We start from the raw sequence: 18864 nt of genomic DNA on the forward strand, positions 1-18864 counted from the left end.
TCTGGATCCCTGCCCTTTTGGAGAGCTATATCTGAAAGCCATCATAGTCTCAGGAAAGGCAGTAGAAAAAAAAGAACATGGAAGTTGACAAGTGGCTTTGAGTTTCAAAAGTCATTCATAGCTGTGAGCATGGATTTTAGAGATTACCTGGTAGAAAGAACAAACCTTTCCCATTCACCAGGTCCTCCCTCTATTGCTTCTTCAGCTAAATAACAGTCCCAGAACTGGGACTTGGGGAAAAATCCAAAGGAAACTTTGCATATCTGCAAGAAAAGGGGCCTGTACTAAAGTAGCATATGCAAACATGTAATGGGTTTGTGTAAATGAGGACAGAAAGTATTTGGGTCAACCTTTCTTTCCAGGTAGAGAGGCCTCAGGTGGTTTCCTCAAGTCCAGAGCAGAGTAGAAACAACAGAAAGAAGAGCTGGCCCAGACCAGTGGCATCAACAGCTTAAGCTAGCCAGACAAGGATCAAGGAAGGACTTTCTAATTGATGGGGGATGACTTACACTGGTTTCCACACAATGGATACTTTCAAAGATGGAAACGATTGCAGCCAAAATAAAAAGCGAGTGTAGTTAGAAAATAAAGTTAAGCTTCTTGCATAACATTTATAGCAATAGGATGAAGCTGAGATGAGGAGGAGGGGGCTTCTACTGATGGGCACATGGGAACATCAAGGAGAGATGAAAAGATGACAAGGCACTGAAATAAAGGAATCAGCTTTTCCTACCTTAGAATCATCTTTCTCATCCCTATATTTGGGAGTCAATATGACCTTCAATTCTAGTTCTTTCACTTGTTACCTAAACGTTCCCATTCTCTTTTCACCTCAGTTTCCTCACTGGTAAACTGGATGCCATAGCAGCAACTAGTTTAATTTTGTGTATTGCCATGATGAAGTGAAACATAAAGGTTATTTATAAAATACAAATTGTCTTAGAGATGCCAGGAGTATTTTTTCTCGCATAAATAAAGACTTGCATATATGCAAGGGATAATTTTGCAGAGGGGAGAAAAGCATATCCAAGTCACATTTGTGGACAAATAAACGAGCCAGACATTTCAGAACTACAACCTAATCTTCTGGATGCTCACTCAGGATCCTTTCTACAAATATGCATGTGAGTGGGAGTATCTATGTAGGATCCATAATAAAGCATTTAGTTAGAGTTTGCTGGCACAGGCTGTTTTTGAAAAAATTAATGAGAAAAAAAATACATATATCTGTTTAATGCATCTCTCTCAAAAATTGTAACCCAACTTTGGATTACATAAATATCAGTACTGGTGACTTTATTGTTCCAGGAACAGACTCTAGGAGAAATCACTTATTGTTTGAGGTCATTTTAGGACAACTGTTGCACATTTGTTGTTGCCAGGCAGCATTGTTTACCTTTCCTCCGTCTCTGGAACTCTGACTTTTCTTGGGAATCAAGGCAAGTACTGGCCTCCCTAGGCAGTCAGAGGAGACAGGGCAGAACACGGAGAGTAAACCTTTCCTTGTTCTCTCACTCCCCCTGTTTTCTCACGTTGCCAGAAAGAAAAGCCATTTTTCATGGTCATGCTGCTGGGAGATGGGAAGCAGTTGCTGGGTTCCAGCAAGGAGGATCGTTTTACTTGGGCTTGGATTTGCACGTTGGGTATTATAGAAACATTCTGGGTGAAAGATGTGATCAATATGCAAAGCCTCATCATTATCATTATAAGGCAGTTGGATTTCAGCACATTCAAGGGATATTGTGTAATTATACAGAACATATTTATGTTTACTACATTTTCTGGTTTCAATTTTAAATTAAGCAGACTCGTTCCTAATGTGAAATCTGCTTGTGTTGAACAATCTAGGAATAGATAATGAATTCCCTTCACACTTAGGTGAAGAACTTAAAAAGTTCTGTGTTTTTTCCCCTTTCTTCACACCATTTGGAAACAGAGATTCAACAATTTATAAGCACACAAAAAAGGCAAATTGTTTCTATTTTTGTGTTGCAGTATAGTTTCTTCTCTCATTACCTTATGTTATCTATTTTTTTTTTTTTGCTAAAAGATATTTTATAAATAGTACCTTACTAATTACACAAACTCAAGCAGACTTTACAGAGTACAAATGAGAACTAGGATATCTGTACATTTATCTAGAAGACTTGTTTTCTGCTCAATGAGATCAACTGGAAATATGAATCTCAAGGAAAACAGAATTGATATACTACCTTTCCCCTAAGACTCAATCCAAGCTCCTTTCCAGGAGTAATAGTTTTCCATCTATAGAGTGTAGGGCTAGATAAAATCTCTCACCCCTTCTAATTGCAAAAGTTGGTAGCTTTTAAGGTTATCTTATTTGAGTATACGAACAAACCATAAAAATATCTCGAACAGTAGGATGTCATCTCCTCCTGTGAACCTGAAGCACTCTAGTCACTCCAGCCATCTGGCAATTAATTGTGTTGAATTATATGTCTCTTCCAGTTTCATGTTTATTGTGACTTTATTCTTACATTGCTACACTTTTCCTGTTTGTGTAAATTGTATCTCCATTTGAATGAAAAGCTAGGTGTGTCTGTCATCGATCTCTCAATGTTCTTAGAGACCTGAGAGTGGGGCCTGGTTATAAAGCAGGTAAATATATGTTGATCCAATTTCCTGACACTTGGCCTGGATGCTGGACAAGGGAGAGGAAGCCCCGTTATAACTGCCCACCTGTGAGCATGCCTTCATTCACCACACAGCTTCCATCAATCAGAACAGCATCACATGGCAATGAAAATTTTCCTGGAAGAATAAGAGTATCTCCGGGAACCAAGAGACGGGACTCCAGATCCTGCAAACCTACACAACAGCAAATTTCCATGACTAACTGTTTCTTTTTACTTAATGAAGGTAAGTGAGAAAACTTATAACCTATTGGCCAATAACTACCCTACTTCTCACCTGCTCAAACCATTTTTTGCTCAATTGCAGATTCCAGGAGAAAGCAGGGTTAAGGGAATTGGTTCCTGGGACATAGCAAAGGATTAGCTCAGCCACCAGATCCCATCTTGATCTTAGCACCTGGTGCAATGCTTTGTGCACAATGAATACTCAAGAGTATTGGGCAACTGGGAAGCATGACCTTTCACTGCTGCTTGCTTTCTTTGGCTGGGTTCCTGACCCCTAGAGCACATTTTCTCCTTGTCCTGGGGTCTTATGCAAACCATTCAGACAGGTTGGCTGTGGGGTACACTCCACTCCTTGCAGACAGCCATGACCACCCCATCCCAATCTAATTCAGAGCAAATGCCAAGTGTCCAGCCAGCCGTCTATAAGCCCTGTTCAGGCTTGGGCCCTGGATGGTGGTATGAAGTATATAATATAGCATCTGTTTGAAATAGTTTGGAATGGTTGGTTGGGGAAGAGCCTTAAGAATGCTCACCCAGTTAATATTCTAATGAGTAAAATACAGAGGTCAGAAGGAATTTTAAGTAACCTAGATATTAGATAAGAATGGTTCAATTGACCTTGGGACTAGAGTGGGGCACGTGAGGTGACTTGTGTGCAAAATTGAATGAGGCACTCATTATGAGGCTTTGCAAGTGCATGGTCAGCATTAGCATGACCTTGCTTCCTCAGATTTTGCACAATGGATGCCTTGTTTGTCTTACCTTAATCCCAGTCCTGAGTTCAATTAGAAAAGACTATTTTCTTCTTGACTAGTGATCAAGGACCAATGAGACTGATTCCCCCCTTAAATACTAGGATGCTACAGATGGCAGAACATGTCACTTACCTTTGTCTTTTACGTTGATCGTAACCTGGACTTTGTTGTGATCTTCCACTAGGTTGTGCAGCTTAACTGATTGCTACCGATTTAAAGTCAATGTTCAAATGTTAGATCATCCATATCCTGAACACCACATGCTGTCAATACTAAATGCCAAGCCTGCTGTCACAACCAAACTGGTTGTGGGCAAAGGACTCAATTTCCACTTTGGATGCTCCCACTTCTCTGCCCCAATCCCTATCCCACCCGACCCCCTACTTGTAGCAGGAAAATAAACTCATTAGTTTTTTTGCTATTTTACTCCCAGGAAAAATAATGCTCAACCACTGCCCCAAAGACCTAAGCAAATGAACTGAAAATTTGCATCTTGAGGATGCACCATTGGACCGGAGAAGAGCAAGGAGAACATGAGCAGGTTATTCTCCATCTCTTTCTGCTTCCCTGTCTATAAATGACAAGCTGGATTTATCTGTAAGTGGCTTTCCATTGTAAGAATCTATGAAAATCGAGCTTGTGTTTTGATTGTATGTAGAATAGCCATACACTCTTTTATTAACTGGTGGGAATTTTTGTTTTTGTTTTTGTTTAATTTGGGTAAAATTGCAGCCTGGAGTCATTGCTAATCTTGGTACTACCACTAATGAGTTATTTAACCTCTTTAACTTTCTTTTCCTCATCTGAAAATGGAGATAATAAAGTACCAGTTTTTTATGGCTATTTTAAGTTTCAAATTAGTTAATTCCTTTTTTAGAGGGGTTACATATTTTTTATTAGTGCAGTTGTAGGCTAATTCTTATAAAGGCCTTTATATAATAGTCAATGCTATGCTTAGAGCTTAATGAGTATTAGTGATTAATAGGAAAGTTGTTTTCAGTGTTGGCTGTTGGGAAAACAGTTGTGTGAGTACATCTACTGGAAAGATTCACTTGAGTTAGGATTTACTGAGTTGACTCTGTGAAAAGCACAGGTGAAAGGAGCCCAGAGAAGGGGAGGCAGCATCTCCTAAGATAACTTAGGAAAAGGCAGAGGTGAGGGGGTATGTTTGCAGAAACAGTTGCCGAAACTGACTATCAGGGGCACCATGAGTCAAAGAGAACACAGTGCTTAGCAGCAGGGCACAACTGAGCAGCCCTGCCAGGCTTTCAGTATGAAGATCAGTCACTTGGAAGAGGGTCAGCAATACTTAAACACAGCCTACCTTAATTCAAATAGAACAGTTTTTCTTCTGGTTTATGGAACAAATTATTTTTACCTGTTCTGTTGATGATTTTTAACATTACAGATATCCAGGCTAAGACAAGATTTAAACACAACTATGCAACTTTCCCTTTGAGAGAACATAATGAAATCAGTGTTACTATTTATATAGAAAAAATGTGTTGTTTACTTGAGTTTTGCATGAAAGGCTAACTTCAATAACTTGGACCAGCTGAGTGCAAGAAGTGATATTACTGTGGGCACACATTCATTGCCCTAACTTGACTCCCTGAGGTTTGCCTAATGGAGTGTGATGGGTAATAGTGAGAAAGTCAGCCATGGTTCTGTAGCAAGAAAACTGGATTCAGTCAGGATTCCTGAGCTGTACGTCAGGTTTGCCACTAAGCAGCCGTGAACCCATTATATAAGAAGTTTCACTTTATAAGCTGTTTCTTCTTTAAACAGATGGCATTGAATTGATTAATTATCAAGTTCACATCAAGCTCTAAAATATTATGATATTGTTTTGCTTTGCATATGAAATGTTTATTAAAAACTCCTAAGGCTTTGTCAAAGAAATATACAAAGCATACAAATGACTAAAATTAATATTATTTTTAAATAATTTAAAAGATTAAGCAGCTATTATGTGCCAGGCACTGTCATAGGCACTTGGAATATATTGCTTGATATTTTTTAATCCTCAAAATAGTTCTATGATGTCAGTGTTATGATCTCCAATGTACATATAAAAATGAGCCTGGAAAATATTAAAGTAACTTACCCATAATCACATTCTTAGTAAGAAGTGAGATTAATAGTCAAATTCCAGATCATCTAATTCCATAGCCCTTTCTGTTGATGAATATGTTCCCTCAAAGTGCTCATAAATACCTTTTTTTGCTTTAAGAAGGTAAACATCCTTCCTTATAAATTTCTTTATTTGCTTGCTTAGAAAACTCTATTAGTCAATGCAAAGAAAACTTCAGCTTAGTTCAAGAGGATGATAATCAATACATTTGGAAGTGGTGAAGTATAAGTTAATAATCCTTGACTGCAATTCTCAAAGCTCATTATGCCATAAAGCTGAATTTGTTTATCAGACTTAACATTCTGACTAACTTGCCTTGCATTTCCGTGCTTCCATGCCTTTGCTCAAGCTATTCCCTGGAATGTTCACCCTGGTTTGCTACTGGCATACTATCTCTAATCCTTCACATAAAGCCCTGCTCAAATATCACCTCCACTCCATATGACGCTAACATCCTCAGGAAGAATGGACTGTTTTGTAATGAGTGTTTCCACCTGTTATTGCACTGATCACATTTCATTGTAGCTATCAGCTTTCTTGTCAGTTCTCCCTGCTAATCAGGCAGTTCCCAATAGATTGGGACCAAGCATTCATCTATGTATTCGCAAGTGTCTATCACATAGTAGGTCCTCATCACATATTTATTTCATAATACTGAATTGTTCTACTTTTTGCAACAACAGTGGAGTAGGATAATGTAAGTCTACTCTTTGAGCTAACTTACTCAGAAGCTCTACAAACAAGGTTTCTATGACAACCAAACGGCTAGGAGAAGGCAAGTGCTATGATGCTTGCCATGCTTATGAAGCTCACTGCCTGATTTTCATTCGGCCCCCTCTGCTTTCTCCAGCGCCTGTTCAGTGGGGCCAGGATCAGTTTCCAAGACTGATTTGCATATTATTATTAGGCACCAGTTGCTGCATGCCTTGTGTTTGCTTTGCCTGGATTACCTCTAGAGATGACTAATGGTGGCATTCACTCAGGCGTCTCATGAGCCCCATTCAGTCATGAAAAGGTAAAGCACTACGGGCAAGATACTCTCAGTATTCTAGCAGCCGCCAATGGAGTCCAGTGATGGAGTATGCAAATGCAGTTCAATGTAAATACTGTTGAGTGCCAAGGTTTGCATTCATACCTGTACCACACTTTTTAGAAAACACCTGTAGCAGTGGCTTTCTGCTCTAGTTAAGGGAAGTGCTCTCTCTGTAGTCTATGGCATATCTGATTCAACTCCTGTCAACACCCCTCTTCTAATGTTCAAAAGCATGCATTTGTTTAGCTAAGTCTTTAATTTAGGAAATAATTAACACCAATGCAGCTTGATAGGATGACTTGAACGGGGCTGGGGGGGGCAGGAGGGTCGGTGGTGGTGGTGGGGTGTGTGACAGAGCTGGCAGTAGATGGTCCTTCCTTCATTTCTGCCAATCCCCTTCCCCAAATCTGCTTTGTGCTATGAAATTAGCAAACAATTGTTCACCTAACAGGTCAGTTTGATTGAGACTTTGCTTAATGGCACAGTGTCAGGTACTTGACTTGGAGTCAGGAAACCCGAGGGTAAGGTCTATAACCACTGCTAGGGGTCTAGACCACTGTTACGGGTGAACTTGAACAAGTCACATCACCTTCCAGAATATCTCCTTCCTTTACCCTCCTGTGGCAGGAGGGTGCAGTCATGTGCATCATTTTAAAGTTTGCCATGCCCCATACAAGCACAGGTTCAATGGACCCGGAAGCCCACCGAAAACTGTAAAATGCTAAATGGATATATTGATTGTTGAGGACTTGTGATTTAAGCTGTAAAAATACAATTTCAGAAAATTGGCCAGTTTTATATAATGTTACAAGTTACCTTACACATTGAGTCAGATAAGCTTTTATTACCATATTCTAGCTGCTAATGGAATTATTGTCTGTCCTCTGATTCTTTTTTTTCTTCTTAAAGCAATCTTCAGAAATAACTAGCATAAAGTCTAATGTCAATCAGTGCTTTGAACAGAAGAATTAGGGATGCTGATAAAATGCAGAACCTTCATGCTCAAATTACAATAAATTGATATACATATATTCCATATGGATTTAAAAATAAATATTAAGGAAATTAATAATAGAAAAACCTTATGAAATACCTAGCTTTGGAAAGGGACACCTTAAGGAAGTAGGAAACCCAATGTTTTCGTTTTCCAGGTTTCTCAAGCAAATCACAAGCAAACGGATGGCTTAAACAATGGGAATTTAATGGCTCACACATTTTTTCTTTCATTATTTAGAGAATACCTTATTAGTTTCTGTAATCAAACCTATGAAGATATGACCTTAAATATTTAATACAGTGTGTTACCCCTGTACAAATGGAAAAAAATCAAATTTAACCAATATGGCTGTTAATTTCTGTACAGTGACTGTCTAATCGTTTTGAGGTTAGGAAATAAGTTCATATCAAGACATCATCAAGGTGATACTTTCTCTCCAAAGACTGTGATGCCCTGGGGCTGGCTGCTGGTGATCCTTGGTCCTTAGCTTGTTACCTGGCAAAGCCCATGGCAGCGTTTCTGGTCTCTCCCTTCTTGTCTGGGTTCTATAGATAATCAGCTTCTGGCTGCTCCTTCTGTCTGTCTGAATTTCATTCCACTTATAAAGGACTCCAGTAATAAGTATAAGACCTATCCTGATTAATGGCCACACCTTAACTAAAGTAACCTCATCAAAAGGACCTACTTACAATCGGTTCACACCGCAGGATTGGATTGAGTTTAAGAACAAGTTATTTGGGGAATATACAGCTCCAAACTCCCAAATTTCACCTTCTTGACCCCCTAAAACATGTTGTTTCTACATGCAAAGTGAATTTATTCCATCACAACATTCCCAACGTCTTAAGTCATTTCAGTAACAATGCTAAGTGGGATGTCTCATCAGAATTGGTTACAGGTATTGTTTCAGTTTCCTAAAGCTGCTTGTTCTAGTTTGCTAGCTGGCTGAATGCAATATACCAGAAACAGAATGGCTTTTAAAAAGGGAAATTTAATAAGTTGCTAGTTTACAGTTCCGAGGTCGAGAAAATGTCCCAATTCAAACAAGTCTATAGAAATGTCCAATCTAAGGCATCCAGGGAAAGATACCTTGCTTCAAGAGGGTGATGAAGTTCAAGGTTTCTCTCTCAAGTGGAAAGGCACATGGCAAACATGGTCAGAGTTTCTCTCTTATCTGGAAAAGCACATGGCGAACACAGTCAAGGATTCTCTCTCAGCTGGAAGGGCACATGGTAAGCACAGCATCATCTGCTAGCTTTCTCTCCAGCTCCCCAGGAGGCATTTTCCATCTTCATCTCTAAAAGTCACTGGCTGGTGTACTCTCTGCTTTGTGGTGCTGTGGCATTCTCTGCTGTCTCAGATTCTCCTGCTTTCTCCAAAATGTTTCCTTTTATAGGATTCCAGTAAACTAATCAAGACCCACCTGGAATGGGTGGAAACACATCTCCACCTAATCCAGCTTAACAACCACTCTTGATTGAGCCACATCTCCAGGGAGATGATCTAATTAAAGTCTCAAACATATAGTACTGAATAGGAATTAGAAGAAATGGCTGCTTTTACAAAATGGGATTAGGATTAAAACATGGCTTTTCTAGGGTACATAAACCTTTTCAAACTGGCACACTGCTGGAATGCAATATACCAGAAATGAACTGGCTTTTATAAAGGGGATAATTAAGGTACAAGTTACAACTCTAAGGATGTGAAAATGTCCAAATTAAGGAAACAACAACAGATTACCTTCTCAGAGGAAAGGAGCATCCAGGCTCCTCTGTCACATGGGAAGGCACATGGTGACATCTGCTGACCCTCCTGGGTTGGTTTCAAAATGGCTCCCTCAATTCCTCTCCTTGAATACCTTCCTCTCCAAGCGCAGGGGTAGACCTGCTTTTTCTATATACAGGGGTGGTCCACTCTTTTAACCTGATGAAATATCTGTAGAACAGACCTTGGCTTCCATGTTTCTGCTCTCAATGTTATTTTTCCTTCAACCTGTTCCTTTCAGTCCAGGTGGCGGTGGTTCCACTCATGCAAATTTTACAAAAACCTGGTCAAATTTGTATACAGTTCACAGGCATCCAAACCATCAGACAAAAGGATTTTCTCTAGTTCCTTCCCAGATAACTGCATTTTCTATCTTGATTTCCAGGATTTTGGAAGTTGCTGATGATTTCTGTTAAACACTCACTTGGAGCCCTACTCTCAAAGGGTTCATTTTTTTGGAAGCTCAGAAAAGTTCCTGACAGAGCCACCTTTGTCCCTAGTCTCAGAGCACCCTCTAGACAGGCTCAGAATTTTACAAACCATCAGTCCCTGGTTTCTTTGTGCCCAGAAGTTCAGTTCTCAGCTTATCCCATTACTCTCTCATTTCACTATAAGCTGCAAGAAGAAATCAGGTTATACCTTCCACACTTAGCTTGGAAATCTCCTAGCTAAATATCTAAGTTCATCATTTTCAAGTCCTGCCTCCCATGCATCATCAGAACTCAATTTTACCAAGTTTTCTGCCACTTTAGAACAAGGATAGCCTTTCTTTCCATTTCCGATAATACATGTGTCATTTCCTTCTAAGGAAGGCCTTCTTAGCATCCATACTTCTACCAATAGTCTGTTCAAAGCAATTTATACTTTTTCTACCACGTGCCTCACAATTCTTTCAGCCTCTACCCATTACCCAACTTCAAAGCCATTTCCACATTATTTGGTATTTATAGCAGCAGCACTCCACTCATGGTACAAAACTTGGTTTCAGTTTCCTCGAGTACTCAAGCAAAACCCATGCAAAGTGATGGCTTAAACAGTGAGAACTTAATGACTCACAATTTTAAGGTTAGGGAAAAAGCCCAAGTCAAGTCATCATCCAGGTGATGCTTTCTCTCTGAAGACTGTGGCATCCTGGCGCTGGCTGCTGGCGATTCTTGATCCTTAGCTTGTCACATGGCAAGGCACATGGCAGTGCCTCCTGATCTCTCCCTTCTCTTCTTGGTTCTGTTCATGTTCAGCTTTTAGCTGCTCCCTCTGTGGCTTTCTCTCCATCTGAATTTCATTCCACTTACAAAGGACTTCATCAATAAGACTAAACCTATCCTGATTGGGTTGGAGCATGCCTTAACTGAACCAACCTCATCAAAAGACCCTACTTACAATGGAACCCACAGGAATGAATTAAATTTAAGACTATTGTTTTTTCTGGAGTACATACATACTCTAAACCACCACACCCAGAAACCATAAATGAAAAGATAAGCATATTTGAATATAGACTATTTTTAATGTTTGATAAAAGTCAAGGTCAAGAGACAAATGAGAGACTATAAAATAAAATGTTTCCTCATATATAATGGGGGGAAAAGGCAGTTAGTAGAAAAGAAAATTGAGAGTCTCTAGTAAACATTAAAAAATATTCATAATCTCATGGATGATCAGGGAAATATAAATTGAAACAGCAATGAGAAGCAATTTTTAAAAACTTTTCAGATTGTGAAAAATTTAAATATCAATAAAAGCCAGTGCTGAGGTGAGGATCATGAGATGGGAACTGTCATATGTTGCTGATAGGAGAAAATATAAAGCAGTATTTATTAATATTCAAAATACACATATCTTTTGATTCAGCAACCTGGCTTTTGGTTGCAAATGTTAAAAAATGCAAGCATTAATATGTAAGGAAACACCTATAATGTTTAAGACAACATTGTTCAGGGTGGCAAAAATTGGGAATAAAGTCCCCTTAGTAAGAGAGTGGTTGAATAAATTATGATACACCATGGATATCATACCATTATTAAAAAAAGATTTAGAATTATTTATTTAAGTGAGGGATGACTACTATATATATTTATATTAGTAATATAAATTTATATTTAGCTAAATTAAATTTATATTTAGCTGAACATATTTTTCACTCTTTTTGCTCTGTTGGATGCACATATATATATATATATATATATATATATATATATATATATATATAAAACTGAATAATGCAAGCTACAAATTGATGTTTATAGTAAGATCCTATTTTAGTAAATCAAATTGATAAATACATCTAAACCTCCACAAAGCTTGTACATATGTGTGCATCCAATAGAGCAAAAAGAGTGAAAAATATGTTCAGCTGATGATGACATGAAAAATACTAGTATTTGAGATTTTGACGTTCAATTTATACTTTTGTGGATTCCCCTATAACCATTGCATTTAAGCCTTTAGAATGCATAGCAATCATCTGTTACAAAACTCTTAAAACATGCAGATTCCTACTATTATCTTGGATATTTTGATTGAAAGGTCAAGGACTTAGGAATTCACATTTTAAAACAAGATCTCTTGCTGCAACAATGCTTTTTAGAGTGTAGAATTAAACCTAATGTTTCTGCAACCCTTTCCCTGACTACCACACAGGAATTTCTATGACATTTCTTTTGGGTTTCCTTAAAAAAAAAAGTATACTTGAATTCCAAAAAAGAAGTGGACATTGCAAAGGAATTCTAAGAGAGAGACTGAAATTTATTGTAAATATGTATATTGGAAATGTGAAGAAAACTACACTATTTAAGTCAGGGAAAATGATCAATACATTCTAGGGTGGATAGGATATTAAACTACACTTACTTGGCACTCATTTAAGTGGACGTCATAGAAATTTGTCAAATTGACCTAAACAGAAGATGGGAATTTATGGGGATGCAGGGATGTCCTATGAGACACAAGGTGGGAGGAGCAGCCAGGTCTCCTAAGGGCTCCAAACAGGAACAGGAAATGCTATGAGAACTGGGTTAATCACTCTATCTCTGAAGCATCATGTATTGCTCACCTCTGCTTCTCAATGTATAGTTCATTCTTTTGCTCTCTTTCTCTGCAGAAGTTTTTTCTGCTGGTCCATGAACAGGGATCAAGTGTCTTAGCTACGCATCATTTCCCTGGTCACGTGTCTAACAGAGTATGATCAGCATCTTCAATTTCCTTATTTCAGAATTCCAGCCAAAAAGATATATTTGCATCCCCCAGTTGATAGATTGCCTTCTAGCAGGCGAGGTGCCCCCTGTTCCAACTAACTGTGCCAATGGAGGGAGAGAGCCACATGCAACAAACCTAGCTGCGGGCTGCCACATCTCTGGATGCACCAGGATCTCAGAGGATTGGGGGTGGAGGACTCATTTCAGAATGCATCTACTACATTCCAGACATGGCAGGAAATAGGAGACTGGAGAGAGTAATCCATATTTCTGGATCCAGCACCTGGTAGAGCTCCTCTGTACTTTATGTCCTTGGGTTTCCTAAGCTACTCGTGCATATATATAATCTCTTTTGTGATGAAGGTAGTTTAAGTAGGTTTCTAGGTAGTTAACTAGTTTATCTGGCTAGTTAATCCAACACCTAATAGGGTCCTAACAGAATGAACTCCAGCCTGTAGAACATGCTCTCAGATTTCTGATGGCTAGAGAATTTATTAGTTATTTATCATTTTCTAGGATTCATTTTCAGTCCTTATTGGCAATGGGCCAAATGACAGAATCCTAAAAACGCAAGATGTAGAGAACCAGAGTTCAATCCCCATTGTTTACAGGTAAGCAAACCATGGCCCAGGGAAGGGAAGCAAGTTCCCAGGGTCAGGTAATACATCAGTAGCAGTTCGGAGTTTGCCCAGGAATATCCCCACGGTATTCTATATTCAAGGTCTAGGGCTCCTCCCTTCAGACTCTGAGCCCTCAACCATCTTTCCATCACCCACTTTTCCCATCCCAGAAATAATAATCCAGCAGCAACAGCAGTGATAATAAGAACTAACATTTGCTGGTGTCATCTATGTGCCAGATATATTAGTACCTCATTGTTTCATTTAATTCTTTCAACTATAATGTTGGATACACACACACACACACACACACACACATACACACATATTTCTACACAGATAATATGTGTGTGTGTGTGTATATATATATATACATAAAACAGATAAAGAAGCTGATTATTAAAGCATCGAGTAACCCAAATAAGAATGGTAAGGATGAGATTTGAACCTTTGAACTTTGACTGGATAAGGTTCTCTTGTCAGAAGTTCTCCTCATGCTCTGTACTTCTCTCCAGAACACCCACATGGTGTTAATTATATAGTAGGGTGCTTGTGTGATAGATGTCTCCTCAATAGACTGAAGCACATGGGGAGAAAGAATGTGTTCATGGGTTTTAATTTAAGCCAGAGAGCATGTGAGAGGCTTACAAGTATTTTCAGTGCCTGGCAAGGTGCCTCAAATGCAGTATACATTCAACAAACATTTATTAAATGAATGTCTGACAGTCGGATTCAAAGTTCAAGTTTTTAATTAACTACATGCTGTGCTGATTACCCAGAAGCAATGTTAATAGGAATACAGTTAAATAAAATTTGAGAAATCTACTCTATGAATATTGTGGAACCTTTTTATAATGCTATGAAGATAAGACAGCAACAGGGAAAAGTACGCATGTTATGTCATGTTAACGTATTATGGCCAGAGTTTTTCCCCTAAATTTCTAGAACTTTTAAAATACAGTTAATCTAATCATGTTAATCTAATTTTATGATTATAAAATAAAAATTCTTAATGGTGAATTACCTGAGGAAGCAAGCCAGAAAGTGGCAGAAGGAAGATTTTAAACTAAATATTTGAATTCTAAGGTTTATGTTCTCAGTTTTCTTACTGTCACCTAAGAAGATATCATATGGAGGCCACATTAAAGGGCAGACATGGGAATTAAAATATTAAATTAGATATACTACTAAAACAAAGACTTTTCAAACACAAGAATCTAGAAATTCTATTTGGGGGCTTCACATCACTCACCTTTGTCAAAGGACAAATGTAAAAGTTTGGGCACTTTATTTGTTTCCTATTGTGACTGGGCAGAATGTATCAGATCCTCTTTTGTCCTGGTGTCTATTTTAATGCTTTTGCTCAGGTACCTAGGGGCATAAGGACAGGCTCTCTTCCCTCTGACCTGGCAGCCAGACCAACAATGATTTGGCACCTTCAAAAGAAGTTTACTGGCCACTGTTAGTATTCTCATTATTTAAATTAGTTTGTGAAGAAATATTTTATAGTGCACATTCAGACACTTATGAAAAAAACAAAAAAGAAAACAAAGCTCTTCTAGTCCTCACTCTCTAGCCTAAAATATCTGCAATCATTTAAATTTTCATTTTAGGTCATGTTGTCTAACGATTTAAACACAGAGCATGCTTCTTCAATTTCTCTTCAAACATTTTATAATTCAAAAGTTACAGTATATAAAACCCGACCAAAACATAATATTAGAACTGATAGCAATACAAGGTCTCCTCGGTAAGTGATCTGCCTTACTGGTATGTGCAGATCCTACTCTGTTGACGTCTTTACAGTTTTCATTGGAGCGCAACACCACTAGAATTCATCTGCCCTCTCACATTTATGTTTGATTTTCATCCCCCGTCATGATGGTACCTTGGAAACAGTTTTATACTAAAGAAGCATAACACTTTGATGAGGAACCCTGACTCTGTCACGAACCCGCTTTACGACCTTGAACAATCTCCTGTATCTTAGCTTTCCCTTCTCTTGATGAAGGATGGGGATTGAGATTGGATGGTTTCAACATTTCAACAGGGTGGACAGACTGACACAGAACCATCACTCTCAGTGTCTAAAAAGCTAATTCTACACTCCACATTTAAAAAAATACACAACAAATACAATGAGGCGTCCTTTTGGAGTTGCCTCATGATTTAGTTTAACGAATTTATGCAAAGTAGCCGAGCACTTTCTAGAAAGATGTGGGGAATTGAGACTGGGAAGCTGAAAAATTATAAATAGGATTTAGATAAATTCCATTTCAGAATGTTTTGTTCTATCATTTAGAAGACTGATAAAAAAGAAAGATTTTAAATGGGCATAAAATTAACAATAATAGTAGGAGAGAGGGAAGATTAGGGACTTGGAACTTATTATAACTAATGAGAAGGGTTTGTATTACAAAGGAGTCTAGGAATTAGCAGAACTGCTTAAGAGGGGCTTCAGAAGGGAAGGGAACAGTGAAGCTCTGAAAAACCATGCTCTGAACAAGACTATGCTTGCATGAAAAAGAGATGGAGGATCTAGCCAAAACTAAATTGGATCCTGGAATGGGGAGAACAGTTACGAACAAGGGAAAATAGAGTGTCTTGCAACATGAAGGAACATGGATCAATGTTCAGATCTCATGTAGGGATAAACTTCAACTTGTGGGTCAAGGAAGGTTTGGAGGCAAATGACAGTACATGGATTCTGATATCTTCTGTCCCTGCTGGCCCAGCCAGAGTCTTATGGGGCTATTGATATGGATGCTGGTAAAAAAAAAAAAAAAAAAAAAAAAGGATCTCTCTCTTCACCTGAAATCATGGGCTCTGAAGAGGATGTATGACTGAGACATTATGGCCATCTTTGCCACCATAGGGTGAGTCACTGCCTGGTCATGACAACCATATAATGAAATATTGCTTCGCAAACCATAATTTCTAGAAAAGTGATCATGTGCTTGGTTGTGGCAATGTCAAGTGCTATAAACATTTCTAAATGCCTTCCTGTAAGTTCTTTGGGACTTATTTCATCACAGACAGAAAACAAAGTTTTCAGACCAGTACCAGTCCACAGACCCCACTTTGAGTAAGACTGTGGAGAGGAAGTGCGAAGAGATAAAAAGGGACAAATTCCTAATGACTCATTGAATACCCAGATCCAGCCATGCCCAAAGTGGACACATCCCTGAATTTACTTTTATGAATTACTTAATTGAGCTCAAGTTAAGTTTCTGTCACTGCAAAATGAAAGAGTCTTGACTAAAACACATGGCTAGGTCAGTGCCCCTCCACTCTCCTAAAACCATGGCTGATCCATCACAGCATTGCTTCCCAGAATGCCCAGACACAGCCTCAAGTTCTTTCTGTACACTGTGTTCAATGCAGACTTTGGTCAATAATGAGAATTTCAAAGACATTGTAATCTACCTAGTATTCCAGAAGCCCTTTTCCTGAGATCCCACATTTGGTAAGCCCTTGCTTTTTGCTTTGATACATAACTTAAGTGACAAAGCCATCCTTGATGCCAGCAGAAATTCCAAAGGTTTTGCTGCTTATTCAACCAGAAGCTAACAGAATCCAACTATGATTTCAGCTCTTACCTGTCGCAAGTCATACACAGTTAAGACAATGGAGATAACAGACAGGATGATGATGGCCACAGAGTATTCTATGTAACCTTGAGACAGCCACAAAGTTAGGGTAAAGGCTTGGAACACATAGAATGGATTTAGTACCTGTAAGTACAAAAATAGCATTTGGTTCACTTGCATGGATCTTAATAACAGTTAAGATGAAGTCATTCTTGTCAGTAATAGTTTCTCATTTTTTTTACAATAGATAATAACTCTAATATTTAAGAATTTTCCTTAGAATTCCATTAATTTGGATGGAGACAATGCCAAGCCCAGAGAATGAGATATGATGAAGCAAAATTATTATAAACTTTCAGAACCATGCCCACAAATGGATCATTCCTACTTATTTTGAAATTTCAAAAACACTGTACCAATAACAAAAATCCAAAAATTTACCTTTTAAAATGGAATTACCCAGAATGGAGAAGAAACAGGATTCAATCTCTTTCTGAAACCAACTTCAATTTTTAGCAGTATCATGGTAGACTTATTTTTTTGCATGTAGGCATATATTGCAGATTTAGTCAAATTATACAATGAAAATTAGAGATTATACTTTCATACAGGACATTTAAAAATAAAATATTCTTTCTGTCACAGGTGTTAGCAAGAACCTCTGAGAATCGGCTGGGTCAGCACGAACCCTCTCTTGAGCAAGGAGAAACACGGAAGAGAAATGTCTTACCCAAGACTGCATTGAAAACCGTGGGCAGGATGAGTCCCCTGCCCCGAGGCCTCACCCACGCATGTATTTTTTTGGTCTTTCAAGAATATCTTCAACTTTTTCCATTCCTTCAATTTTCCCCATTCAGGTCCTGCTGACTCCACTCTAAATAATTATAGCAGTGAGGGCAAACCTGAGGGAGCTTAAGAATGGTTATATGATGTACCTGCATAGCACGGATTAAAGAGTCTGTCTGAACAAAGCAATAATTCTTTTTTTTTTTTTTTGAAGAAGTGCCTTTTATAACTATGAAGCATACGAAATAGTAGCCAAAACCATTGCACTCCCTTTGTAACTTTATTTTCGGTAATTTTCTAATGCATTAAATGAAATTCAACTTTAGTCCTAAAAAATGAACTGACATCTGGCCAATAAGCCAATAAGCAGTATCTTATGGGTTTCTTAGACTCTTGGATATATTTTGTACATTAAAAAAAGCTTTTCTTCTTTAAAGTTTCTTCTTATTTCCATTTCACATGCTTTAGTAACAAATTACAGCTCTTCTGTAATTTGGCATAGAATGCTTCAATTGTAGATTATGCACTAATAATAATATGATTCTGAATTTATATAAACCCAGTGGAAAATTGGGTAAATACTTCTTATAGAAGAAACAACACTATCATTATTTATTTAGCTTCCTTATTCCTGATTCTTTTGAAACCAAATGCAAAGAAATGAATAGTTTAACTTGTTAGGTTTTTATTTTGTTTTGTTTTTTCTGCTGAAGACCTAGCAAATAGATGCTAGAAAAATACCAGTTTATCTCTCCAAATAGAGCAAATTGACCTGGGAGAGTTTCTGGCAACTTGAAAATGTACTTGAATAAGAAGCTTAGAAAAGCATCAAGTGCTCTGCTCCCACACTGCAAAAAGGTAGATTATAAATTTTTTAACATTAAAAATATATGATCATGCTCAAAAACATAACGACCATCATCATGGATTAGAAATAGACTAGAAATATGCAGCATTGAGGGGGGACGAGCACCATAAACCCAGTGCATTCCTGATAAGAAGATTAGACAGTGACAGCTAGGAGTTCAATTTTAGGGGGAATGGAGATGGGACAGAATGGCAGGGGATAGAATCCATGCTTACTGCATAAAACAGGGGTGACTATGGGC

General features: G+C 38.2%; 1 protein-coding gene and 1 long non-coding RNA gene across 10 annotated transcripts in view; one reads left to right on the forward strand and one right to left on the reverse strand.

Moving 5' to 3' along the window:
* Nucleotides 1-18864, reverse strand: part of ATP13A5 (ATPase 13A5) — a 132730-nt gene that overhangs the window by 63825 nt on the left and 50041 nt on the right. For both annotated transcript variants that reach the window (XM_077117893.1, XM_077117892.1), the window contains 3 exons: nucleotides 16979-17113; nucleotides 3767-3839; nucleotides 2701-2829 (listed from right to left, as the gene is read on the reverse strand). In XM_077117893.1, the coding sequence (XP_076974008.1) occupies nucleotides 2701-2829; nucleotides 3767-3839; nucleotides 16979-17113 (337 nt within the window). The remainder of the gene's footprint in view (nucleotides 1-2700; nucleotides 2830-3766; nucleotides 3840-16978; nucleotides 17114-18864) is intronic.
* Nucleotides 1391-18044, forward strand: LOC143648216 (uncharacterized). Of its 8 annotated transcripts, none has more exons than XR_013158455.1 (6): nucleotides 1391-1439; nucleotides 2730-2880; nucleotides 4068-4231; nucleotides 12666-12833; nucleotides 13276-13370; nucleotides 17615-18044. It is a non-coding gene; the product is annotated as an uncharacterized LOC143648216 (long non-coding RNA). The 8 variants fall into 8 exon arrangements; XR_013158456.1 differs by having other exon boundaries at nucleotides 4068-4175; nucleotides 17615-18038; XR_013158450.1 differs by lacking the exons at nucleotides 1391-1439; nucleotides 12666-12833 and adding exons at nucleotides 1450-1744; nucleotides 2551-2619 and having other exon boundaries at nucleotides 4068-4175; nucleotides 17615-17964.

This window comes from Tamandua tetradactyla, chromosome 10 (assembly GCF_023851605.1).
Source record: "Tamandua tetradactyla isolate mTamTet1 chromosome 10, mTamTet1.pri, whole genome shotgun sequence".
NCBI classification, from domain to species: domain Eukaryota; kingdom Metazoa; phylum Chordata; class Mammalia; order Pilosa; family Myrmecophagidae; genus Tamandua; species Tamandua tetradactyla.